The following is a 25,176-nucleotide window of genomic DNA, read 5'->3' on the forward strand; positions in this document are numbered from 1 at the left end:
GGCCTTTTGATGAAGAGTCGCTTTTTGCACCCAGCTCTGTACCGTGGAAGGGGAGAACGAATGTTGATAGACGGAAAGCCACTTCTGCCTCAGCCCATGTGTGTCAGATGGAAAGGCTCTTAACTTCCATTCTCTCAAAGGCTCAACATTTAGTTCTCTCGTCCACACTCCGACAGTTAGTGTAAAGTATACCTGAGTTTTGAAAGGATTTGGCTATTGGAAAATGTTCCTAATATATTGTCAAGACTCTCCTATGCTTCAGTATCCTGGTCACATGCTAAATTTTGTCTGTTTCTCAAAACGTGGACCCAGAACCACAGGTAGTACTCATTGCTTAGTGTTTGTTATGGTTAGGCGAGTGTCATAATTTTCCTCCCTGGTTTTGGATCTTACACTTTCGTTAATACAATACTAGCTTGCCTTCTGTGTTTGGAGCTCTGGCAACCCGAGTTCACCTTGAGCTGTGACCCACAAGTCTTTCATATGAATTCTGCCCCATGTGGTGACCCTGTTACTTTCGCATGTTTACCAGGTGCTTGATTCTTCCGGTTAACATATTCACCGCCTGACCTCCACCTCTGTGGCCAAAGCAGTTCTGACATTTTCAGCAGCTCTTTTCTTACCTTTAGGAGAGGTATTTATTCACCATAAATAAGCGCGCTGTGAAGAGTGGCTGGGGCTGCATATTATTAATTTTCCATATTTAACTTCATTATTTCCATTGTTTGATATGGTTCTTCCAGTTTTCATAATGATGCTTCAACATGATTTTATCTATAGGCCTACTTTATTTTATTTTTTTATAGGCCTACTTTAATTTAGAATAACTGAGTGATATAAATTTCATTTTTATGTTTGCTTTTGTTATTTTATTGTTATAATTTTAAAAAGTGAAATTTATTTTTATGACTTTATAAATGGTTCATGATTATTGCCATATAAATACATAGGGCAAGGAAAAGGAAGTAAAAGTTACCTAAAATCTCAATACCTAGAAATAAGTATTTTTAGTATTTTGACCACCAATCTTTTGTAAATTCTATCTATACACGTATACGCGTAACACACTCACACGGATACAATTATGACAATATTATCTACATCATTTTTATCAGTGAGTTTTTTCTCAGGGATGGTATTTTTGCTGTTGTTAACGATGAGGAGCCTACTTACTACTATTCTCTTTTTGTTGGTCGGGTAGACTCCAGTTACTTTCCTGCTCTAAATAATATTGCAATAAATATTTCTGTACAGGATTTCTTTCCTCCAAGTGCTTTTTTGTCAATGGGATTGAAGCCTCGTTTGGAATTAGTCTGTCTGCTAGTTTCAGTTTCAACTCTTGTTTGTTTTGATGGTTCTCTAGGACTGTGCAGATCAGATCCCACATTCTTTTTTCTTGATAAATTTATTTTATGCAGGAGAGTTTGGGCACTAGCTTTTTATTAGAATGTGTACATTTTCCTTCTATGCATTTATTCAGTTTAGTCCCTGGTAAATGGATGTAAAAGATGACTTTCCATTGGAGATCTTACTTTTTATCAAACTTTACATATTACAGTCTTGTAGAAACTTTTTTTAAGGATCATGAAACGTATTCCACATGGCACAGTCTTGTCCAAAAAAATCTTTTTTTCAAAGTCTTATTTAAATTTAAGTATCTGATCTTTCAAGACGTATTAAAACAATGTCAGATCAAAGAAAAGGCCATTAGTTTGATAACTAGCTTTTAGTAAATCTATGCTAATTACCAATCTCTTTTTGAAAATGTTCTCAAACATCTTATTTGCAATTTATTTTATGATTTTACAGAGATTGCTATCTCCTTAATTATTTCATAGTTTTTGTAGCATACCATTTCTATCTGCAAAAAAACATATGTATTATCCCTCTTTGCTCCTGCATACTGTATTTTGGCCTGATTTCTCAAATGTTACTGAGAACATATGTGAGATGTGTTCTGGAAATGACAGTGTTGCTGAGTTCATCACTCACAATTTGCTTTTACTGGCACCATCCATTTGTTTGTATTGAATGCCTAGCCTACTATAGGCACGTACTTGGGAAGACATTAGGACCATAATGGTGGGTGAAATAGACATACTACTTCATCCTGTGGAACTTGCAGTTTAGTGAGGCGCCAACTATTCAAGAAATACATTTACAAACAAATACAAGGTTACAACCTAGATGAGTGGCAAGGGAGGTATGGTGAGTGACATGGCTACACATGGAGATTCATTGGCTACATTGATCAAGGGGAAGCCTTCAGGAAGGTTTCCCTGAGAGAGGGTTGAGCTGAGAGCTCTCGGATAAGGGAAGAACATGTGAAAAGGGCTGTGATAGGAAGGACCATGTCACAGTTGACAAAGTCTCAGAATGCCAGGTCAAGGGTTTTGGTCCTTATCTTGACAAAAGTGAAGTGTCAGTACACAGTGGAGGGACTTCCCTGGTGGTCCAGTGGTTAAGAATCTGCCTTCCAATGCAGGGGATGTGGGTTCAATCCCGCATGCTGCAACTAAGACCCAAAGCAGCCAAAAACAAATACATAACTATTTTTTTAAAAAAGGAAATGCTTTAAAAAAATACACAGTGGAGTGATGTGATGATGTGCATTTAGAAAGAATCTCTGTAGTTGTAATTTGGAGAAAAACTGTAGAAGGCAAAAGGAGGTTTAGGGTTCCAGTTGCAGGCTTTTGCAAGAGTCCAGTTGCAAAAAATGATTAATTTAGGTTAAGGTGGCTGTGGTGGTGGAGATGAAGAGAGGTAGATACAGTCTACAGATATTTGGTGGGAAGAATTGAAAAGGTTTGGTGACTCATGTATTAAGTATTTACAAATAGAGGAGAGGAAAGCATCTAAGACGATGCCTAAGTCTTCGGCTAACCAAACACAATGGAATTTGGGTCCATTTACTGAGATGCGAAAACCTGAGAGGACCTGTTTTGGTGAGAAAGGTTACGGGTTTGTTTTGGAGCAACTGAAGATGTTAATCACCCAGGTAGATGTTACATTCTAGAATCACAAAGAGTACTTTAGTCTAATATGCTTGGTAATTTCTTTGAATAGTTTTCTAAAGTTTGCAATTCTCTTTAAAACAAGAATTTTAAAGAGTTTCTTGCCCTTTATTTTTGTTTAACATATTATGAAAAAGAAAATGATTCAAAGATTTAAAAATACACAGTCTTTTATGGGATTCCTCGAATACTTCCTAACTCTAGTGAGTAGGCTTTGTTCTGCTTTGTATGTTTTTTATTTGCATATTTTGGGCAGTGTAATACAGCTATTTCCATCTTTTCCTAAGTAGAGTGTATTGCTGTGAATGACTAGTATTTAAATCAACTGTACACCAAATGATGTAGGTAAGGGTGAGGTATAAACAGTGAGAAATTATAACTAGTAGGACATTAGAATGTATGGTGTTCTTTGCAGACTATAAACAATTTCTAACGTCAGAGATAATAGGATTTTTAAGAGACATTTAAGGACAATTACTCCTTGTCCTGCATAATGGTTTTTTTTTTTTCGTTTTTTGTTTTTTTTTTTTGCGGTACGCGGGCCTCTCACTGTTGTGGCCTCTCTCGTTGAGGAGCACAGGCTCCGGACGCGCAGGCTCAGCGGCCATGGCTCACAGGCCCAGCCGCTCCGCGGCATGTGGGATCTTCCCGGACCGGGGCACGAACCCGTGTCCCCTGCATCGGCAGGCGGACCCTCAACCACTGCGCCACCAGGGAAGCCCCTGCATAATGTTTTATGCTAACCTCAGTCACAGGTTTTTGGGTGATATATTAAATATTTTATAAAGATTCAAATCTGAATATAAATGTGCTCTGCAATCTGAGTCACTGACTTTCTTCTGATTATTTCAACTGTTGAATGTGTGTTGCCGATATATTGTGTTAAAAATAACAAAGTCCGGGGCTTCCCTGGTGGTGCAGTGGTTGAGAGTCCGCCTGCTGATGCAGGGGACACGGGTTCGTGCCCCGGTCCGGGAAGATCCCACATGCCGCGTGAGCGGCTGGGCCCGTGAGTCATGGCCGCTGAGCCTGCGCATCCGGAGCCTGTGCTCCGCAACGGGAGAGGGCACAACAGTGAGAGGCCCATGTACCGCAAAAAATAAATAAATAAAAAATAAAATGGGATTGGTAAATATTTAAAAAAAAAAATAATAACAAAGTCCTAGAGTTTATGGAAGAGTCTTAAGTGGCTTTTCAATAGAGAGTTGATTAGCAGGTGGTTTGAGTTTTTCTACCCTGGCCATCCTCACTCCTTAAATAAGGGCCCATTGTCTTTTCTTACATGATTAACATGAGACCGAAAACAAAATTAAAAAGGGTTTTTTTTTTCCTGGAACAGAGACGAGTATTACCAAAAAGAAAATTGAAGCAATGTAAGATCTTTTTTCTAATTTTAGTTATGGTATTTTATTGTTTTTTTATGGTAACAACATTTAAATATTTCCAACTTTAGTGAAAATGTAAAAATGAATGCTTTTTTCATTAAAAAAAAACTAATGTCTTATTATTCTTTTCATAGGTCTCATATCTTTTGGGTGAACAGAAGTCTACCTTTATGGGGCTTACAGGTTATGTACAATTTTGTTGTATTCCTATATTTCTGGATTTATTTATATTTTACTGAGCAATACTACTGGGGAGAAAAGTTTTGACATTAAAAATGAGTTTTCGTTTATTGTTTAATTAATCTTGATGCACATCTTAAAATTTTTATTCCTTTCTTCATGTCTACGTGAGCCCTCCATTCTACCTTTTGAGAATTTCCTCATGATCAGGTTTAGACTTCAGAAAGCTTTTGAGGATCTGAAGGAAACTAAAGTAAACCCAACCTTGTTTGAAGGCACAACAAGTTCCCCAAACTACTTTAGGCATTCCTAAAGTCTTAGGTTATATCATCTTTGAAAAATTAATCAAAAGCCCATAACCATGTTTGCATTTTTTACCTTTTGTGCTCAATGTTGGGAACATGGTAGAATCTCAATAAATAATTGTTAAATGAATAAACAAATGAACAAACAGTTCGCATTACCAATAGGAAGAGCTTGGTCCCTAAGCAGATAATTTTGTAAATGAAACAAAAAGTGTGCCCTGGCATAAAAGGAGTCTTGAAGAAGGAGTAAGGGAACCTGTGGAGCACAGTGTGTCTGACCTACATTGTTGGGGTGTTCCCTGGAGTCCTCTGGATCTATCTTTGTTCCTTTTTTTGTTGAATTTCATGCCAGGCAAACTTTTTACAACTTCCCATCTCCTCTACTCGTGTCTCTTTCCTGCAGATACTTTTTAGTTTCTATTGTTTTTCAAAAGCAAATCATTCAAAGAGTAGAGCCTCTAAGATTAAAAACAGTTGAGTCTGGAAGAAATGGAAGGACTCAAGTCTCACTGTGTATAAACAACCTTTGAAATACTTTAAAATCAAATGTTTGGTTTGTCTTTTAAAGTCAGGTTGATTGTGAGGTCCGTACATTTTATATGTGACAATGAATTATTTTAATTATGTATGCATTGTGATTATAACTATGAATCAAGTCTTTACTATGTCTGCATATTTTGTATTTTATTGAAGTCAAGTTGTGTTTTATGTTTTTTTTTTACTGACTTTCATTTCAGTGCCGTACACACTTGTAAAGTAAGTTAATATTTTTATGAATAGTTATATATGACCTTGAAATATATTTTGATCTGTTCAAATTGCTTTTTATCTGATAGTGATATTCTAAAATAATAAAAACACTCATTTTCACATAGGATTTTGGGCAATTCATGCTAAAAGTGGTCTCAAGATCATCTAACAATGTGTACCTCTAGAAAAAGTAAGAGATTATGATTTAGAGAATTTGTGGAGAAAATTGAAAAAGTGAAAAATTTCTATTTTACTATCTGTCTACTGTATGTACTTCTGGACTTATTTTACTTAGATTTTTTACTTAGATTGTCATGCATTCATATGTTTTAAAATTCTCCTTATATTTTACCTAAATCAAAGTTTTCATTCCAACAGGAGTCAGAATCTAAAACTCTATGGTATCTGCCCTTCCCATGCAGATTGACTGTACTCTCACAAATCTATGAACAAATATATTTGTTACCTCAGTTATTTCATGTTGATGCTTGCTTATTTTGATTATATTCCTGTCTCCTGAAGTGCTTAGGGTCTTTAACACAAAATAATCTGGATGTCTTTACTGGTTACTTTTTCTGTTGCAATCATAGCTCTTTGGTAGCTGAGCAGAGGAAACTGTATAAAGAGTAGAGAATAGAGAGAAAAGTGGAAGCTTGTCTAGGGGGCTGCAGGATGCCCATGTCCAGCGGCAGAAGGGGAATTGGCTGCGAAGTCCATTCAAATAAAATCTGAAAGTATCTTGAAGTGCTGACATGGACTATTTTGTTTAGTGTTTGAGGATGTTTCATTTTGTTTGAAGTGGGTGATAGGATGGAAAGTATCCTTTAACTCCAAGCTTGTATTCTTTTATTTTCTGAAGGGAGCTGCCATTTTTGGTGGGTGTACTGAGATGGTGGTGGTGTGGCTGGGGGAGAGCATTATTTGTGATGGGACAGTTGTGTGTGATTGTGTGTATTAAGAATACACACACAAACAAAACCTATTCTTTACATATGGTGAAGATTCCAGCCATCTGACTGTTCCAATCCCACATTTACATTTGTGGTAATAAACTTAAAAAGATTTATTGAGGAGTATTAGAAATTATAAAAACTAAGCTGTAGTGCCTGGAACAGCCTGCTGCCTACCACCTGTATATAGAAATTAAAGTGCCACATAGCACCTCCTATATCATACATATATATATATATATACATATCATATATATATATATATAAGTATATATGCATATACACACATATATGCACATATTTATAAAGTTAAAAGTATTGTAATCAGAATATATATTTTGATTTTGTTGGATTTTCTCATTAAGGTATAATTTATATTTTAGGTTTCAGTGGCATTGATAAGTCTCTTTGAAACAATACTACTTGGTTATCTCAGTTATAAGGTAAGTTATTTTAATTAGAAGTTTTCTGCTGGTAGAACACATTACTAGCATTGACCCAGTATTCCTCTATTTATAATTCATACTCTGGGGATAAAGCAAGCTCTTCTTAAACCCCTTTAACTATTTTGAACCTCTCCAGTATGTGATAAAAAGCTGTGGTAACATAGTAATGTTTTCCTTGGTGGCTTAAACATACTTCGCTAATTCCCATGGGCTAATTTACCAGTTACGTGCATGCTCATATGAGATAAGCAGATGGAATGGTTTGGCTTTTTATTGTTCTCCATCTCTTCTCCTGACCTGTACAGGAAACACTGAGGGAGAAAAACATGTCTGTTAGGAATTATTTTAATGAATTCCCTTCATTTTTGGCGAAGGTTTGCTTGGCTAACCCAATTTAACAAATGTTTATTAAGTTCTTATTTGATGAAGAGCACCACACTGTGCATTGTTTTTTTCTCAGTGAATTTACAATCTAGAAAGGGGGGTGGGCAGGAGAAAATTATATAGACAATAATAATACAAGGCTGAATAATAGGTACTTCCTATGAGGTGCAAATAAAGTCCTGTGGGGCTTCATAGAGAGAGGTGAAAAGACTGATTTAAGCAGAATCCTTGAATCAGTAACTTCACTAAAGAAAGATGAAAAGGTAGAACATCAGGGATTTATAGAATCAGCAAAGGCATAAAAGAAGGAATGTGCATATAAAATTGGAAGAATGAATAACTACTTAGGTTTGGGCAGAGTATGGCATATGTAGGAAAATATTGGTGGAAAAAGATGGGACAATATAGTGAGGGCCTTGTACGGAAACTTACAGTGGGAAGTTGATGCAGGATGTTGAACACAAGAGTTCTATAATTGTAACTAAGTTTTAGGAGTATTAGTTCAGAACATCTGTGCAGCACAGGTCAAAGAGACATGACACTGAAAACTACATGCTCAGTTAAGATGCATTTGCAGTATGAAAGGAAAACTTCGAGTGAAGCTTTGGCTGGGTGAAAGGAATACATTCAATGCAAGATAAGTCATGAAGGTAGAAACTAAAGAAATCATCAACTGATTAGTTGAAATAGATGAGGAGAAGAAAATGTCAAAAATCATTTTAAGATTTCCTAAATCCAAATGACTGGGAACAAGGCAGTAAAACCAAGAAAAGTTACATCAAGAAAAAAATCAGACTGGGGTCGAGATAGGTGGAATAATGGAAATGGTTTTGGAAATGATGAATCTGAGGTATTTTTGGACAAATAGCTGTGACATGCAGGCAATTGAAAAGGAGGATCTGGGACTTGCAGGAGAGATTTATTAAGAATTGACAGTCATTTCCATAGAGATGATGAAGGAAGCATGCAAGTCCATTAAGGATGGGATAGTAGCCAATGGAGAAGAGAAGGCCCACGTTAATGAAGATGCTTATAGTGTGTCCATAGGAAGAACCAAGCAATGAGGACAGACAGAGGAATAGGTGAGAAGCGTGGAAAGTCATCAGAATGGTTGTCATAGTCATCACGGATTTCCAGTTCGCAGTTTCTGCATGTACGACGTCAACAAGTGCACTCAAGGTTCTGTTTTGGGGGAATTCTTATCTACCATATAAATTTCTTTCTCACTTCATAACGTAAGGTTTTGAAGATAACATTCCCTAGACTACTTTTTAATCCAAAATTCAGGGCAAGAAGTCTTTACAAACTCTTTCACCTTTTCCGCTGGCTTCCTTTTTAAAACTCTCATTAACTCCGCCTAAAGAACATAAGGCCAGTGTCTAATAAGGTGAGATTGATGAATTAGAAAGTGTAGAAAGAAAAGAGTGAGTGCCTTCCAAAAATAATACAGATGGATTGATTTAATATTTATGAGAAAAATAGGATGTTAGAAATGTCTAGGGAAGGAAAGTGTTAAATGAAAGCATGGGAACCTTGGAAAGTTTAGTAAGAAGCTTGAGAAAGGCTTTTGGGTTTACAATTTGGGAGATCATTTGTTATTCATCCTTAAGAGCCCAATTTCAATGGAATACAGTTGAGAGTAAAATTGTCAAATGAAGAATGTTGATTGACTGGTACAGGAGCTCCCTAGAGGCAATATAATGAGGTGGAAGATTGCCTCACGATGATAAAAATATGCATCTTTTAAAGAGAGCAAGTAGAGGGGACAGGAAAAAATGATGGATGAAGCAAGGTTTATAAAAAGTAAGAAAAAGCTAGAACAGGAAGTTGAGGACTACTAAGTAGCTTTGGTTACATTCTGTTCTTTTCTGAGAGCACAGGAGATGGAAAATGGTGCCTGAAAGAATATTTTGAAGTTAGAGGACGAAGCTCAAAGATCTTGCACATAGCTGGTCACTTAATCCTAAATTACTTAGAAAATACTAGCGTAGTGATGGACACTATTGAATAAGATGTTGAGGAGGCATCTTTTAATGGCTTATTAGTATATCTTCTTGTCAGAATAGGTGCTCTATAAATATGTTCTGATTGACAAATCTGGATTTTGGATACCTAGAAGAATAAAATAAAAATCAAGTAAATTAACATCCAAGATGTTATCTTCTAAGGTCTTTAGTATTCAAGTATGTGATAAATGTTGAATATGATACGCAAAAAGTGACATACTAAAAAATTAGGCATGTGGGTGTTTTTTTGTAATTTAATGAAATCTCTTCCGCTAGTACAAGAGTATGTACAAATGCATAAACTGGCCAAAATATTAATCTGCATTGGTGAATGTATGTGCTCCAAATTCAAACTAAAAAGTAATATGAAATTAACTTTGGTGCTTTGCTAATAGTAGTCATTTAAAAAGCACGAAGAGATTCAAGGTGGAATTATAATTTTCCATTGTAATTATGTGGTGCTGACATTCGTAATCAATTAATTCCTGCCATTTATAAAATGAGAGCAAAGACCTAGCAGGTAGAGCTAGATGACATATAATATTTTCATTCTGACCTTCATAAACATTAATGTCTAGATGGAGGAGAGGTTCATGGTGAGAGTCCTGTGTGTTACAACACAAAAGATAAAAAGGAGTTATGTGACACTGGAAGGACAGGTTGCTGTTAATTACCTTCTTTCCTTTCATATATTCAGTCAAATTCATGAACTCTTCTGACCCTTTCAATAAACTGTTGGATACATTTTTTGGAATGAAAAAATTAAATAATTGATAACTATTTATGGCATATATATAATGCAAATCCATACAGCAGAACTTCAAATGAGGTCCTTCTCTCAAATTAGACTTTTAAGAAAAATTATAGATAGGTATGCAGAAATGGATATTGTATTAGTAATGAAATCCATTTCTAATATTGCTCTTTGATATTTCTAGTTCTGAAATATCAATAGCAAATCAACATACAATTTTCTCATATTTGTTTACATCTGCATATATGTATACAGATAATGTATATATTTACATATACAACATATATGTATATATGTGATATTTTAAAATAAATTTAATACTTTATTTGTAAGTACTTTATAGTTCTTAAAATTAGACTTTCTAAAATAAGCATGACTTAATCCTTAACAATTAAAAAAGTTTTAACTATCATGGAGACTATAGTTTTTTTTTAAATCAAAAGACTAATGAGTAAAAGCAAAATGAGCAAAAACTCTTAAAAGTGTATGTTGAGGTTAGCAGATAATAACTTACAAATCCCTGACATCCACTTATTTTGTCCTATGTCATACAGAATTGCAGGTCTGAAGTTAAATCATCATTCAATTCATGTTTATTTATCGCTGTTTGTCAAAATAGTCACAGGGATTGCCCAACAGGGAAGTTCTTATTCTTCTGTCAGATAGATACCCTCTATGTCTTTATCAGCTGCTTTCAAAATAGAACTCTATTTATACACATACATTCATTAACTCAAAAGGAAACAAAAACACACCCTGGCATAATTTCCAAATCTCTGAAAGCAAAAGTTCAGCACACCTAGAAGGCTTTGGTTAAATCTACAATTCTTTTTTCTATACAGTAATCGCTTTATGAAAAAGCAACAGTTTTGAAATGTTAACATCATGATGGGCTTATTTCTGGAATGAACAAAGGATTTGGACTAGGACGCCTAGATCCTGGTGATTCTGCTTACCATGCCATGGAAATGGTAAATCTAAATGTTGTTGAGTTTACATTCAGAAATACAAAAGACTGCCATAGGGTTACTCCATAATTTAAACTCACTGAAGGAAAGTAAGTTATTAGTCTTTTTGGTTAAATATTTTAAATATAGGTATTCTTAATATTATAGAAGAAAATGCTTTTTAAAAGTCCCATGTTCCATCCTGGGCTAACAACTAAATTACCATAAATCTTATAATTTTTAAAGTGCTTTTTAGAGTTACCTAGATAATAGTTCCAAACTTGCACTTTCTTTTATGATAAAAATAAAAGCCTGGTACATCTTAGAAAATCACCTGTTGTCCTGCATTTTTATTGGTTAAGGAAGGTTACATCCATACCAAATGTTGTAGAATGGTTAGATTAGGTTTTATTTATATTTTACTGAATTCTGTCAATAAGGAGAGGAACACAGAGAGCTCTACACGCTTAGAACAGAAAAACCTACTTTTTAGAAACTTTTTTTTCTTTAGGTTACCATTTGGAAGGAGACTAATGCCTTTCATCTCGTTCAGGAAAATAAGATTAAGTGAAACAGGTATTTAACTTAATTTTGAAAGGCATGTGCCTGCCTTTTGGATCTTATTTCATGCTTCTCTATGTAGCCGCATTCTCCAGATTTAGGCTTTCTTTTTCCACCATAATTACTTTTATCATGTGGATTTATATGATGCAGGCCGATGGGGACTCTCTAATAGCCAATGCAACTTTTGGATAATTTTTCTATCTATTTTTCGTCAGCTTATCTTAGGGGAGATAATTTATGAATGTTCAGAAGACCACCTGAGATCTTAGAATTAAACCTAATGAATATAATCGAAAAGTTATTCGCTTATTTTTAGCAATGAGTACATTGCCTCCCTGTATAATTTTATATTGTGAAAATTAGTCCTCAGGGGGAAATTCCTTTTTCGCTACAACACACAAATACACACACGTTAGCTATGAATCCACAGGAGCGTGTTTGACATAATGCAGTTCTAGTTTTTATTGAGGAGCTTCAGGCTGTCAAGGACTGTGCTAGGAACAGAGCAAAGAATCCCGAACTAAACAGATGCTCTCACCTGGACCTCATGACATTAAAATCAAGTGTTGATTAGATATATAAAAACAAACAAAAAAAGGAATGAGAAGGATGTTGATGAAGATAGAAAAACCTAGTGTGGGAATCTGATCTTGTCTGGTGTGTGTGCAATGAGGGGGCAAGGAAAGCCTCAAAACACTCAAAAGATTTTGAGTTAAGAGCTGAAAGATGTGTGTGAATTAACTAGACAAAGGGAAATTGGAAAGGAAGGTGGAGATTTTCCAAGTCTCTTAAAAAGCACGTGCCAAGGCCCTGGCATATATGAGGAGTGGAAGGTCTTAGGAAAGAATGATCTTTAAAATTCGCGGGGAGAGGACAAGGAGAGCTAAACGATTTGTTGCCTTTTGTAGGTTGTAATAGAATCTGTGTTTCGCTGTGCAAGTGTCTGAATTGTTCAAGAGTTACAAAGTGAGTGGGGGTGGCGTGCGGTGAGGGGTAGGGATTGGCACATGAGATGTGCCTTAGAAACATATTCCTGGTAACATTGTGGGAGGTGGATGGGAATGCGGCAAGAAGGAAGGGGAGGAGACCGGTTAGGAGGCTGGAGTGGGATTAGCATTAGAATGAGAACCAGAGGACTCAAGGTCCATATATGAATCAGGAAGTCTTATTGTCAAATTATTCTTGTTTAGCATGTGAAAGGAAGGTGTAAAGAGTTTCTCCAGAACTTTTGGTTTCTGTTACTGGAGAACCAGTCAGGGCAAACATCATAAATTTTACTTTTAGGTAGTCTATTTTATTGGCATAGAGTTGCTTGTTAGTCTCTTACGATCCTTTGTATTTCTGTGGTGTCTGTTGTAACTTCTCTTTTTTCACTTCTAATTTTATTGATTTGAATCCTCTCCCTTTTTTTCTTGATGAGTCTGAGTCATCAAGATGAGTCGTCTCTATTTCATTTATTTCGATCTTTATGATTTCTTTCCTTCTACTATCTTTGGGTTTTGTTTGTTCTTCTTTCTCTGGTTGCTTTAGGTATAAGGATAGGTTGTTTTTTGAGATTTTTCTTGTTTCTTGAGGTAGGATTGTATTGCTATAAACTTCCCTCTTAGAAGTGCTTTTTCTGCATCCCATAGGTTTCGGATTGTCTTGTTTTCATTGTCGTTTAAATTTTACTTTTAGACATATTACCCACAGGGTGCCTTTGAGGCATCTGTGTGAAGCAGTGGATTAGGCAGTGGAGATCTGAAAGAGATTCTCAGATAGAATATTGATCTCAGCTAGAGATACAACATTGGAAGTCATTGGTTTATTATTGACGATATGTTGAAGTTGACACATAGATGAGATTACCTAAGATGGGTATATAGCCAAGTACTCTTGAAATGCTTTCTTCCAGAAAACCTGTTGAGCTTTGTGGCCATAAGTTTAACAACTTATTTATAATTGCACCAGGAAGGCTTTAAACAATAATATTCTTTCAGGGGTTTCCATTTGGATCCAATAGAAAGAAATATAAATGTTTAAGGTCAAAAATTAATTATACCAAGAAGGGAAGAATATGTATAAGATATTTGAAAGTTTCATCTATTCATTCACATGCTTATTGAGTCCAAATGTCATATAAACAAATAAGTTTTATAAAATGTTACAAAGATATATCCAGGTAGTTAGTGGTGAAGGTATGGGGACTGAGACATTCCAAGCAGAGGGAGAAGTATGTGAGCAAAGTTGTAAAAGTATGAAATAGCGTAGTGTGTTCAGAGAACTGCCTCAAAATCAGTTTTACATGTGATGTATCTGTAGCTGAATTCAAGGTGGGCTAGGAATGTAGTAGGTACAAACCAAACCAGTAGCCAGAGTCCAAGTTATGAAGCTTCATATGATGTAATGAGGAGTTTGGATGTTAATATGATGGCAATGGAAATTTGGCATTTTAGAAAGAATTCTCTGGCTTTAATATGGAAGGTAAATCGGAAGGGAACCCAACCAAGTCACATACCAGTCATGAGACTCTTTTACTGGTTTGAGAAAAAATCATAAAAATCAAATTGGTGTGTTATAAATGGAAATGAAGAGGGACATTAGAGATAGAAAGACTTTTGGTTTACTACGAGCTAAACTTTCCAGTGTGCCACAGCTAAGAAAACCAACTAATCTTGCTGTGTATTCGTAGAAAGATCCTGCCGTATGACCAGTGGTAACTGTACTCATACCCCTCCCCACTCCACCCTGCCGTCTTCTTCTGGTCACATCGGTCTCTTTTCCTGTGCAGAATCATTGACATCAAGGAACAATGTACAATGACAAGTAAAAACACAGTAGGGAAAGAGTAAGCCAAGTGTTAAACATTCTGGAAACTGAGTCATATAAAAAACTGATGAAAGAAATGGTAATGTTAACCTGCACAATAAAAAATAGGAGCTTCACATAATTAAAATCAATTATAAATGGTTTGTTGAATAGGTAGGCCTGACTCAGTGCAAGTAGGAAAAGGCTTTAGTCTTCCTGCATTTCTCCTTCAAATCCAGTCATTTTCCTTATGAGCCATGCTCATCAGATGAAGTCTTGGGCAGGTATCTTAGCTTTTTTAGACTTTTCAATCGCAATGCAAATCTCAGTTTAGTACTTAAGAAATTATGATCAGTATGTAAAAATTTAAAATTCTTATCCAGTTTTAACTTTTTCTTGGCCTGGAACCACATGGGGCAGGGGATCATCTTGGGGGCCATCTCCTCTTTTCCCCTCCTCCCTTATTTGACACCAGCTGATTTTGGTCCCTCAGGGCTGAGGAGGCATGGGGAGGAGTGAGGTCAGCTTCTGGGACAAAGTTGCCTTACTGGCACAAGAACAGTCTGCGGTTGGGTTGCTCTGATGGCAGGTCCAAACGGGGCTTTTGTAGTTCTCCTGAGGCCTTTGGCCAAAGCTCCTTGATGCCTCAAGCCTCAGGCTGGCCATTAGGGCTCTGACCCAGGCCCTGGGGTCCTGAGGGCCACCGTCTGTCACGGTTCCATGTCCCCTTAGGAACACAGCCCTCCTGAGTGTGAACTTAGAATGGCCATAAGTTTCATTCTTTAGGGTCTATATCTCATCCGCAGAAAATAAGTACCTCTTAGGATTGGCATAAGTATGGCCTGTTCTCATCTCAACTCTCTTTGTCTTTGCTCTGCTGTTTTTTGATGATGTTTTAAGCATTGGCCAAATGCAGCCCCCATGTCTGAGCACAGCTGTCTGGGTCGTTCACCCGAGCTCTCCTCACTGAGCTGGATGTGGTGAGGGAAGTAACACAGCACCCTTGTATCTCTACACAGAGGAGGTCTCATTGCTTCTGTTTCTTCCACCTGCTCCCTCCTCCACTCTTTATACAGCTTGCAGACGGGTGATGAACTAATGATAACAAAACCTCTTTAGCACACAGATGATTGCTGATCTAGAACTTGCCTTGTGAAGTGGAGGTGTTTTATATCATTGTAATGTTTTAAGGCTTTGGGACCTCAAGAAAAATAAAGAATCCCAATATTATAGCCAGTGTCACAAAATAATTAGACATTACAGGGAGTCAGATTTCAAATTGCCTTACTAATGGGTAGTTCTTGTTTTCATAGACGAATAAACTGCTTTAGGAAGTTCTGAGTTCTTTTTTGCTAGACACCGTTCAAGAAAGTTTCAGGAATGACCTGTTAGCCAGTGCAGTTGCCCAGAGCTGCACAATTAGAAGGGCCTGTGCTTGTTTTAATGCTCTGATGTCACCTTCTTGAAATTCTTCATAATTTGTTAATAAGAGGCCCTGCTAAGAGGCCCTGCATTTTCATTTTGCCCTTAGCCCCACAAATTAGGTAGCCAGGCCTGATTAATATTGTTGCACTATGTGGGTTGGAAAATTAGAATCCAGAAGATTGAGAAAATCCTCCCTTTAAATTTTATTAATCTAAAAACAATGTTAATTCCAAGGAACATTGTTATATGTTTGTGTTTGCGAACTATTTGATATGCTTTAAAGTTTGTGAATGTAATTATTATAGTAAAAAAATTAAGATTGAGTCGCTTTTTCATTGATTCTGTAAGGTTTTTTAATGTGTTTTATTTTTACTAGTAACTTTTCTTCCATGAAATATGTTATGATTAAAATGTGTTATATGCAATATTCAAGGATTACTACAAACATTTGTTTTACTTCTTACACTGACTACAAAATTGAGAGGGCACAATTACATTCAGCAAAATAATCTCTAAAAGTCATTGCTACATTTCTAAATAATAATTTGGTATTCTATTAATATAAACATCCTTATTGCTAGAGAAATTCTGATGCTGTCTTTTTCCCCCTTTAATGGGATTCAGTTATAATTGACTTTCATTTTTACTCATTCTTTCTTGGAAGGGAAACATCTGGGAACAGATTTTACGAATACCCTTCATCTTGGAAGTAATTAATGCGGTTCCCTTCATTATCTCAGTAAGTCCTAAAAGAATCTTTAAAAGAAATAAGTTTTTAATTAGACATAAAGTCTTTAAATCTAAATAGTAATAGATAACATATTAGCTCAGATGGATGAATTTAGACTTTGTTATTGTTTTAAATCATGGTATTAAAAAATAAATAGTAAAATCAGTTGGGTAACTGGATTGTGAAATTAAGTGAAAATTAATGAGATTTAGTACAATTGCAAAATGAAATGCTTTTAGAAATATATGCTCTAGAGGTGCCATTTTAACAAGTGTCAATATTGTCTAAACAGACCAGGAATTAATCATTCCATTTCTTGTGTATATTGTGGAATTAAAAAAAAATAGAAACCAAGTAAAACCAAGTATTTATAAAGATTTCTCATGCTAAGAATATGTTTATCTCGAGCTTAACCATAGGATTTCCTAAGTCCAGTTCTCTTTTTACTAAGAAAGTTGCCGTCAGCCAGACAACTAGTAATTTGCTTCTTTATCAAAGTCTGTGGAGGACCAATTCCACAGTGATCCTGTTTTAACTACAAAGTATGTAACTAGCACTTTCCCATTGCAAAATTAGGTCTTAATCTCTATTTGATAAAGTTACAGTAATATCTGTTGGTAATATGCTTTCTAAACCTTATTTGTTTGAATTTTATTTGGAAAATTATGAAAAGAAGTCAATATGATCTGAGGCTGTTGCTCAGTTCTGACAATTATTTTAATTTGAGTGATTTATCTAGAGGAACAACTGGCCCCAGATTGAATGGCTAATTCAACATAATTCCAGTGGAGTACAGTTCCCCAAAGTCAGTAAGAATGTTTGCATCTGCAGAGACTAAGTGGTAATGCTATGAAAAACTAAAGCTCTGTCTCCTTACATCTACTTTTTACTTCCAGCTGCAGGAAAGAAAGAGGTAATGTCTATTATAAACTGTCACACTAAAAGATTTAGTGATCTAATTAGCACATTATAGCTGACATCCAGTGAGGGCTGATTATTTTCATTCTGCTTCTACAATAATTTTCCGAAGAATTTTTCCTTAAGTAAGACTTAGAGAATGAATGAAAAGATCCTGTCTGCTCCTTGCATTTCAATAGTCATATGAGTTTAAAGTATTTGCCACATGTTTTAGATCATTCTATTGTTTTTAATAACTTATTTCTGTTTCACATTTCTTCTCAATCATATCGATTTCTTGCTTTGAGATAAAAGTTTAGTTTTGATTTGTTTTCCAGATATTCTGGCCTTCCTTAAGAAATCTATTTGTCCCAGTCTTTCTAAACTGTTGGCTTGCCAAACATGCCTTGGAAAATATGATTGTAAGTATAAAAGACAAGTGTAAAGACAAAAATATTTTTCAACACTCCATTATTTCTTACCTCATTAAAGTGATGTGTTGCATAACTGTCTAAGCTAATAGATCCCAAGTCTGCTTATACCCTAATGAGAATGAAAAGTCATAAAATGCCCATATTGCCAAGTCCCTTCCTTCATAAGGCCCTATGAGCTGGTAAACAAAAATAGTTCAGATATTCCAAATATCACCAAACCAAAGCTAACTGCTGTTCGGACTGGTCCAACTAGTTAGCCAATTTCCTGAAGACAAACAGCCTTCCCTTCTAAGGCAATCTCTTGATGTATAACGGGACCCCTGGTTTTAAGGCTTCAGGAGGTAACATTGTTAAACTGTTCTTAACTGTAGGTAGTCTCGCAGTCCATAAAAATCTATAGGCTTTTGTAAGACCCTATATTGCAGCCAGAAGGCCCTCATGTAAAGTCACCTTTTTAGGCTGGGTTGGGTTGGGAGTAGGATATTAGGAGGGAGAAGGGGAAGCAGGAAAGAAGAGATGTGCCACAGTTGCATTTTGCCCAAGGCTGACCCTGTTCAGAAGGACTGATTTATAACTATGACCAAAATCTCTTTGCTATAATAGACTTGGACACTTATGAGTGAGCTTGCTGCTTGGTCATTTATTCTACAGGTGTTAATAGGAGTCCACTCTATGTTAAGTGCTCTGATAAGATAAGCAAATGATTCAACTTCTTTGCTAATGTCTTCATCTTCACAAGAGAATAAAAGTACCTACATACAGGCTTGCTGTGAGAATTAAATGAAATTATATATACATGCATATATATGTATGTGTAAAATCTTGTATCTGGCATAAACATAGTAAGGGCTCAATATTATTAATTTTATCACACAGAAATTAAATTTGTTTGGAGGCAAACTTGCTTTTCTCTTAAATACCTTTTTTTTTTAACATCTTTATTAGAGTATAATTGCTTTACAATGTAAATAGCTTTTTAACAGAAATTATGACACCAGTTGTGGCCAAAAGGAATATCTGGATAACATTTGAATATTCACAACCAGATGAATATTTCTAAACATCTGTGTTAAGTAACCACTGGAGCCTCATGAAAGTTCATGACTAAGAAGGGGAGACTGTAGCCTGTGGATGGTTTGTGGAAACATCAGTCTGTCTTAACTGTCCAAAAAAAATACTATTTCACTAAATATAGATTGCCTAAATTCCTAATGAAAAAGAAATACTCCAGGAAAAAAAAATAAACGTCTTTGCTAATTTGCATTTATTAGCTGTTGGAAAAAGTAACCTAACCAAGAGAGGAATTATTAGTCAATCGTTGAGAGTAGAAGTAGTGCTTGCATTGTTAATTTAGGATTCATTTTCCATCATAGCTCTATATTTTACTTCTCCTCTTCCTGGTTGCTAAATTTTAATTTATTTTTCTGTTCATTAACACCTCTGTTAGAAGAAAGTAAGAGATGCGAGGTGAAATTCTAGTCAACTTAGTTTGTTTTTGTTACAGTTTTGGTTAAATGTGTGGTAGAGAAAGATAAACTATGACTCATTGAGACTTTGCTTGTATTGATGAAGTTATCTATCTCACGCAGTCCTGATATGCAGACTGTTAAAATGTTACTATAAAAAATTTATACAACAGGAAACCATAAAATAAAACATTATGCAAAACTACAAACCTTCCACACAGACTAAGCACTAGTAATAACTTATATTCTTCTAATATTTTCTATGAAAACACACACACACAAAATAGTATGTTTAATTTTATAATTTAAATTTTTTGTCATATAATAGTATGTGGTGGACAGGTTCCTATGTCATTAAATATTCCTGTTCAAACCATTTTTAATGGATGCATTAAATCTGCTATCTAGTTTTGATCAATTTATTTAACCATTTTTCTATTGCATTTTTAGTTACTTTAATAGTAATGGACATTCATTATTTCACGTAATAAATCTTATAATTTTGTAATAAAGATGAACATACATAAGTATTTGATTTCCATCTCATAATTTTCATGTGGTTAGCTTTTAGAAATTATGTTATGGGGTAAATACTAATTAAATGAATGAAACCATGAAGTAGAAAGGGCATACCTTTGTGAATTTTGACTTGTATTACCAAATTACTTTCAAGAAATTTATAACAAATTACATGAGCAGTATTATATATGAGTGCTTGTTTTTTGCATATTAAATAACAGTGGGTATTATTATTTTCAGTGTTTTTCAATTGGAAAATAAAATTATATCTTGAATTCACATTTCTCTTAATATGAATGAAATTAATCTAAAAATGTTCATTGGCTATATAATTTTTTATTTTTATGATAAATCACCTGGCATAATTCATGTTATTTTTCCTGATTCAGAGAATGAGATATGGTTGTAGTTTGATCCATCTATTACTTTCCCCTTAATTGAACATATTATTTTCTGATCTTTTAAAATTAGAATTTTCCACAAGAGAGCATACTCACCGTGGAGGGCTTTTGGGGAGTCAGTGTAACAACTCTACAGATGTTTGTAAGGCGAGTAAACTAAAATTTGGTGCTTTGGTGGTCTCCCATAGTATTATCTTGGTAATATGAATGTTACAGTAAGGTTATATAGACCAAGGCAAAAACGAAAATATGCTGCTATATCCATTTAAAGTATGTGTGTTGAGTATGCACAAGATAGTTGAAATGTAATACATAGTAATAAATGTAACAAAACTCATGAATATGTAGTATCTATCAAAATTTAAAATATGCTTGTTCTGTATTATTTCAGAATGATCTACACAGAGCCATTCAGCGTACACAGTCTGCAATGTTTAATCAAGTTTTGATTTTAATATCTACATTACTATGCCTTATCTTCACCTGGTAAGATCATACATATCAGCATTTTTATTATGTTTTGTTTTAATTATAGTTCTACAAAAACATATAATAAACCACTTTAATTAAGATTTGGCTACAGTAAATGAATAGATAAATATTCACTATAAAAAGTAATGGTCACCTATAGAAATAGAAGTAAAATCCTTACTTCAGTCTTAAGGAAAAAAACAAGAAAGCACGTCAGCCATTTGGTATTGATATTTACTGCAGCTCTGAGGTTTTCCTAAATGCTGTAAACAACCAGATCACAAGAATTTGTACTGCAGGCCACAGTTGTCAAACAATAATTTTTCCTTCAAACTGCTGGCATGGGGGTGCCCTCATCTTTCCATAATCTTCAAAGCAGAACTGCTGTTGAGAACACTGTCCCTGCCCGTCCCTGTCTGCCTGCCCCTCCTCCCCCAATGTTCTCTCAGGCATCCAGGCAGAAAGCGAGGGCAGACAGGACAGTGGGAGGCAACTGGTACGTTGCTTTATTATAGAAAACAGTTTTTTTTTTTTTATGAACTAGTTTTTTATTTTTTTTAGACATCTTTATTGGAGTATAATTGCTTTACAATGGTGTGTTAGTTTCTGCTGTATAACAAAGTGAATCAGCTATACATATACATATGTTCCCATATCTCCTCCCTCTCCCATCTCCCTCCCACCCTCCCTATCCTACCATTGTAGGTGGTCACAAAACACGGAGCTGATCTCCCTGTGCCATGCAGCTGCTTCCCACTAGCTAGCTATTTTACATTTGGTAGTGTATATATGTCCATGCCACTCTCTCACTTTGTCACAGCTTACCCTTCCCCCTCCCCGTGTCCTCAAGTCCATTCTCTACATCTGCGTCTTTATTCCTGTCCTGCCCCTGGGTTCTTCATAACCATTTTTTTTTTTTAGATACCATATATATGTGTTAGCATACGGTATTTGTTTTTCTCTTTCTGACTTCACTCTGTATGACAGACTCTAGGTCCATCCATCTCACTACAAGTAACTCAATTTCATTTCTTTTTATGGCTGAGTAATATTCCATTGTATATATGTGCCACATCTTCTTTATCCATTCCTCTGTCGATGAACACTTAGGTTGCTTCCATGTCCTGACTATTTTGTAAATAGAGCTGCAATGAACATTGTGGTACATGACTCTTTTGGAATTTTGGTTTTCTCAGGGTATATGCCCAGTAGTGGGATTGCTGGGTCATATGGTAGTTCTATTTTTAGTTTTTTAAGGAACCTCCATACTGTTCTCCATAGTGGCTGTATCAATTTACATTCCCACCAAGAGTGCAAGAGGGTTCCCTTTTCTCCACACCCTCTCCAGCGTTTATCGTTTGTAGATTTTTTGATGGTGGCCATTCTGACTGGTGTGAGGTGATACCTCATTGTAGTTTTGATTTGCATTTGTCTAATGATTAGTGATGTTGAGCAGTATTTCTTCTTTTGGAATGAGAAATGATGCACTGCCCATATGGATTCATGCAGAGCCTTACTAGAGAAAAAAAAATGTGAAAATCAAAAAATGATGTAGAATGATATGTCTGTTTTTCAACTTAATTATGTGTATTTGTGCTCTGACCTGGATTCGACCTACTGAGAAAGAGAAAAAGCTAATTAGGAAGTACTGCAATAGGAAGAATGCCTTCATCACTACTACAATACTATTTTTAGATTAAAGTATAGCTATAGATATATGTATGTAAATATAGTTGTAGGTACAGCAATATAACAACTATTACACCTAAGTAGTATGCAATTAATACCTCTTTTAAATGGATTTTAAATATGTTTTATTCCATACTTTTATATTTAAAAAGCACACATTTTAGGATATTCCATGCCTTTAAACATAAAATACCCCTTTAAAATGGACACAATGCCATCTTATCATTTAATTTTTTTTTACTCTTCACAAATTGTTTTTATTATTTACCTAGTAAATATCTAACTGCATAAATTTGAAATACTAACAGTAATGCCTTCTCTTCTAATGTCACAAAAAGTTCTTAATTTTAAGATACATAATTTAGATAATTTAGGAATTTTCTCATTTTACTTAAGGAAAAGTATTATTTAAAATTAAAATTTTTATATACCTATGCACATGCTACTTTCTCAATTACTGGAAAATTACAAAAAGTAAAATAAATGAGTCTAAATAATATGGGAGTCTGTTAAAGTAAATTTGCTAAAGAGGTAATCGAAATTTTAATGCAAAAGTAAGGACAGATTATTTTTGTATGATAACACTTAGTCCAGTACTTTGGTTCTGGAGGCATCCTCATCACAGTGAACTACCCACAATGGGCTCTCTATTTGCTATTACTTTCTGCCTATACATCTATTTCTTGAGTAATTTTTATTTTCAAAGGAAACAACTACACAAATTTTGCCACTTTCTTATGCCACAGTGCTGTGCCAGATAAAGGGCTTTCATGATCTATATGTAATTTCTATTATGCAGTTTATTTGTCACTTTAATCATTTGTGTTTCACTTTTTGTTTTATTTGCAATTATAGTTACTTTGTTGTTGTTGTGTGTATGTATGTTTAAACTTTAGACATTTGAGTGGTAGTTTTGACAGATACTATCTAATGTTAAAACTGTCACCAATACGTGGATATGAGTCTACCTTTTAACGTGCAATTATAATATAGAGTTAGTTTAGGTACATAAAATGTTATTGTTTTTAATCACACGTACTCAATACATTTACATTAATATGTTTTAAAATTATAATATCAAGGATGGAAAAACTGAAGTTTGATTTCTTTGTGTATTCTTCTCTAGCATTACAAGCGAAATGTCTTCATAAATCATGATAATCATAGTAAGGTAGAATAAGTCTTATTCAAATTCACCATTGATGGTTGGGTTACCTACAAGAAAAATATGAACAATGATACATTACTTATGCTGTATCATCAGGCTATTTTACCAAAGAGTTACACTACACATATTATAAAAGACAAATATACACAAAGATACAAGAACTTACACAAATAGAAACACATATATATTCCATTGTGGTGAAATTAGTCATAATTAATTGCTGTTAAGTTGTTTCATAGAGCAAGTCTATCATTGCTTTACCAAATCAGAACTTTTAATACATACATTAAATTTTAAGCCCCAAGATTGTTAAAGATTGTTCCAAGATTGTTCCATCAGCTTAATACTGTTGGAGACAAAGTTTGCTTATATCTTGTTTTTAGCCATTCTCAAAACAGGGTTTCTGTGGTTTAGTATGGCTGCTTTGCTCTTGCCATTACATCCTAACTCCATCCTTAGGAAAGAAGAATATAAGGCACAACCCAGAAATTGTGTGCATAACTTAGGCTAGATTTGGTCATATACCCACACAATAGCTGCAGGGAATCTGCAAAAAATGTAGTCTGTCGGGGCAACAAATACCCAGTTGAATATTATACTATCAAGAAAAAGAAAAATGCGATGCTGTGGAACAATAAGCAGTCTCTGGCAATGATAAGTCATGAACGTTTACATGTACACTGTTTGTTTAAAACTCAAGGCTATACTAATTTGGAGGCCTTGGGCAAATTACTTATTTATCTAGCCTTGTTTTCCACATCATTAAATGAGTACAATATTAATCATCCTATAAGATTTTTGTTGTTTGTGTTTTTTCAAATGAGGATTAAATTGGATATGTTTATAAAATGTCTATCTAGCAGAGGGCATGGCATATGGTGTGAACACTCCAAAAATTTTAATTTCAGAAGTCCTCTTTATACAAGATGATTGAATTATCATGTGAACCTGCAAAAAGAGATTTACTCTAAAATGTTTAAGCATAGTAATTTGTTAATAATACTATGAAACTGAATCAGGATGCCTAAAAATGATTCTAGGCAGCAGACAGGGGACTGACTACTTTTTTTTTTCCTTCCAGTTTTATTGGGGAATAATTGACATACAGCATTATACAAATGTAAGGTGTATAGGATAATGATTTACTTATATACATCATGAAATAATTGCCATGATAAGTTTAGTGACTATCATCTCATATAAATATAAAATAAAAGAAAAAATTTCCTTGTGATGGGAACTCAGGGTTTATTCTCTTAACAGTTTTCATATATAACAGAGCAGTGTTAATTATATTAATATTAATCCTGATTTACATTACATCCGTGGTACTTATTCATCTTATAACTGCAAGTTTGTACCTTTTGACCGCCATCATCATCCTACAAAGATACTACATTATTATTGACTATATTCCCCATGCTGTACATTTCATTCCCATGACTCATTTATTTTGCAACTGTAAGTTTGTACCTCTTAATTCTCCTCATCTATTTCGTACAGT

The 25,176-nt window shown here is 34.8% G+C and overlaps 1 protein-coding gene across 16 annotated transcripts in view; it reads left to right on the plus strand.

The window, feature by feature from the left end:
- Window positions 1-25,176, plus strand: part of KCNT2 (potassium sodium-activated channel subfamily T member 2) — a 405,220-nt gene that overhangs the window by 163,830 nt on the left and 216,214 nt on the right. For 13 of the 16 annotated variants that reach the window (XR_009563185.1, XM_060294948.1, XM_060294737.1 and 10 more), the window contains 5 exons: window positions 4,534-4,582; window positions 6,968-7,027; window positions 16,562-16,636; window positions 17,863-17,946; window positions 20,736-20,830. Coding sequence is in view for 15 of the 16 variants with exons in the window: in XM_060294948.1 (XP_060150931.1) it covers window positions 4,534-4,582; window positions 6,968-7,027; window positions 16,562-16,636; window positions 17,863-17,946; window positions 20,736-20,830 (363 nt within the window). In the remaining variant the exon portion in view is untranslated. Of the gene's footprint in view, window positions 1-4,533; window positions 4,583-6,965; window positions 7,028-11,016; window positions 11,146-16,561; window positions 16,637-17,862; window positions 17,947-20,431; window positions 20,492-20,735; window positions 20,831-25,176 lie in introns of those variants that run through there. The other 3 variants (XM_060295228.1, XM_060295288.1, XM_060295325.1) reach the window with 3 other exon arrangements.

This window comes from Globicephala melas, chromosome 1 (assembly GCF_963455315.2).
Source record: "Globicephala melas chromosome 1, mGloMel1.2, whole genome shotgun sequence".
Lineage (NCBI taxonomy): Eukaryota > Metazoa > Chordata > Mammalia > Artiodactyla > Delphinidae > Globicephala > Globicephala melas.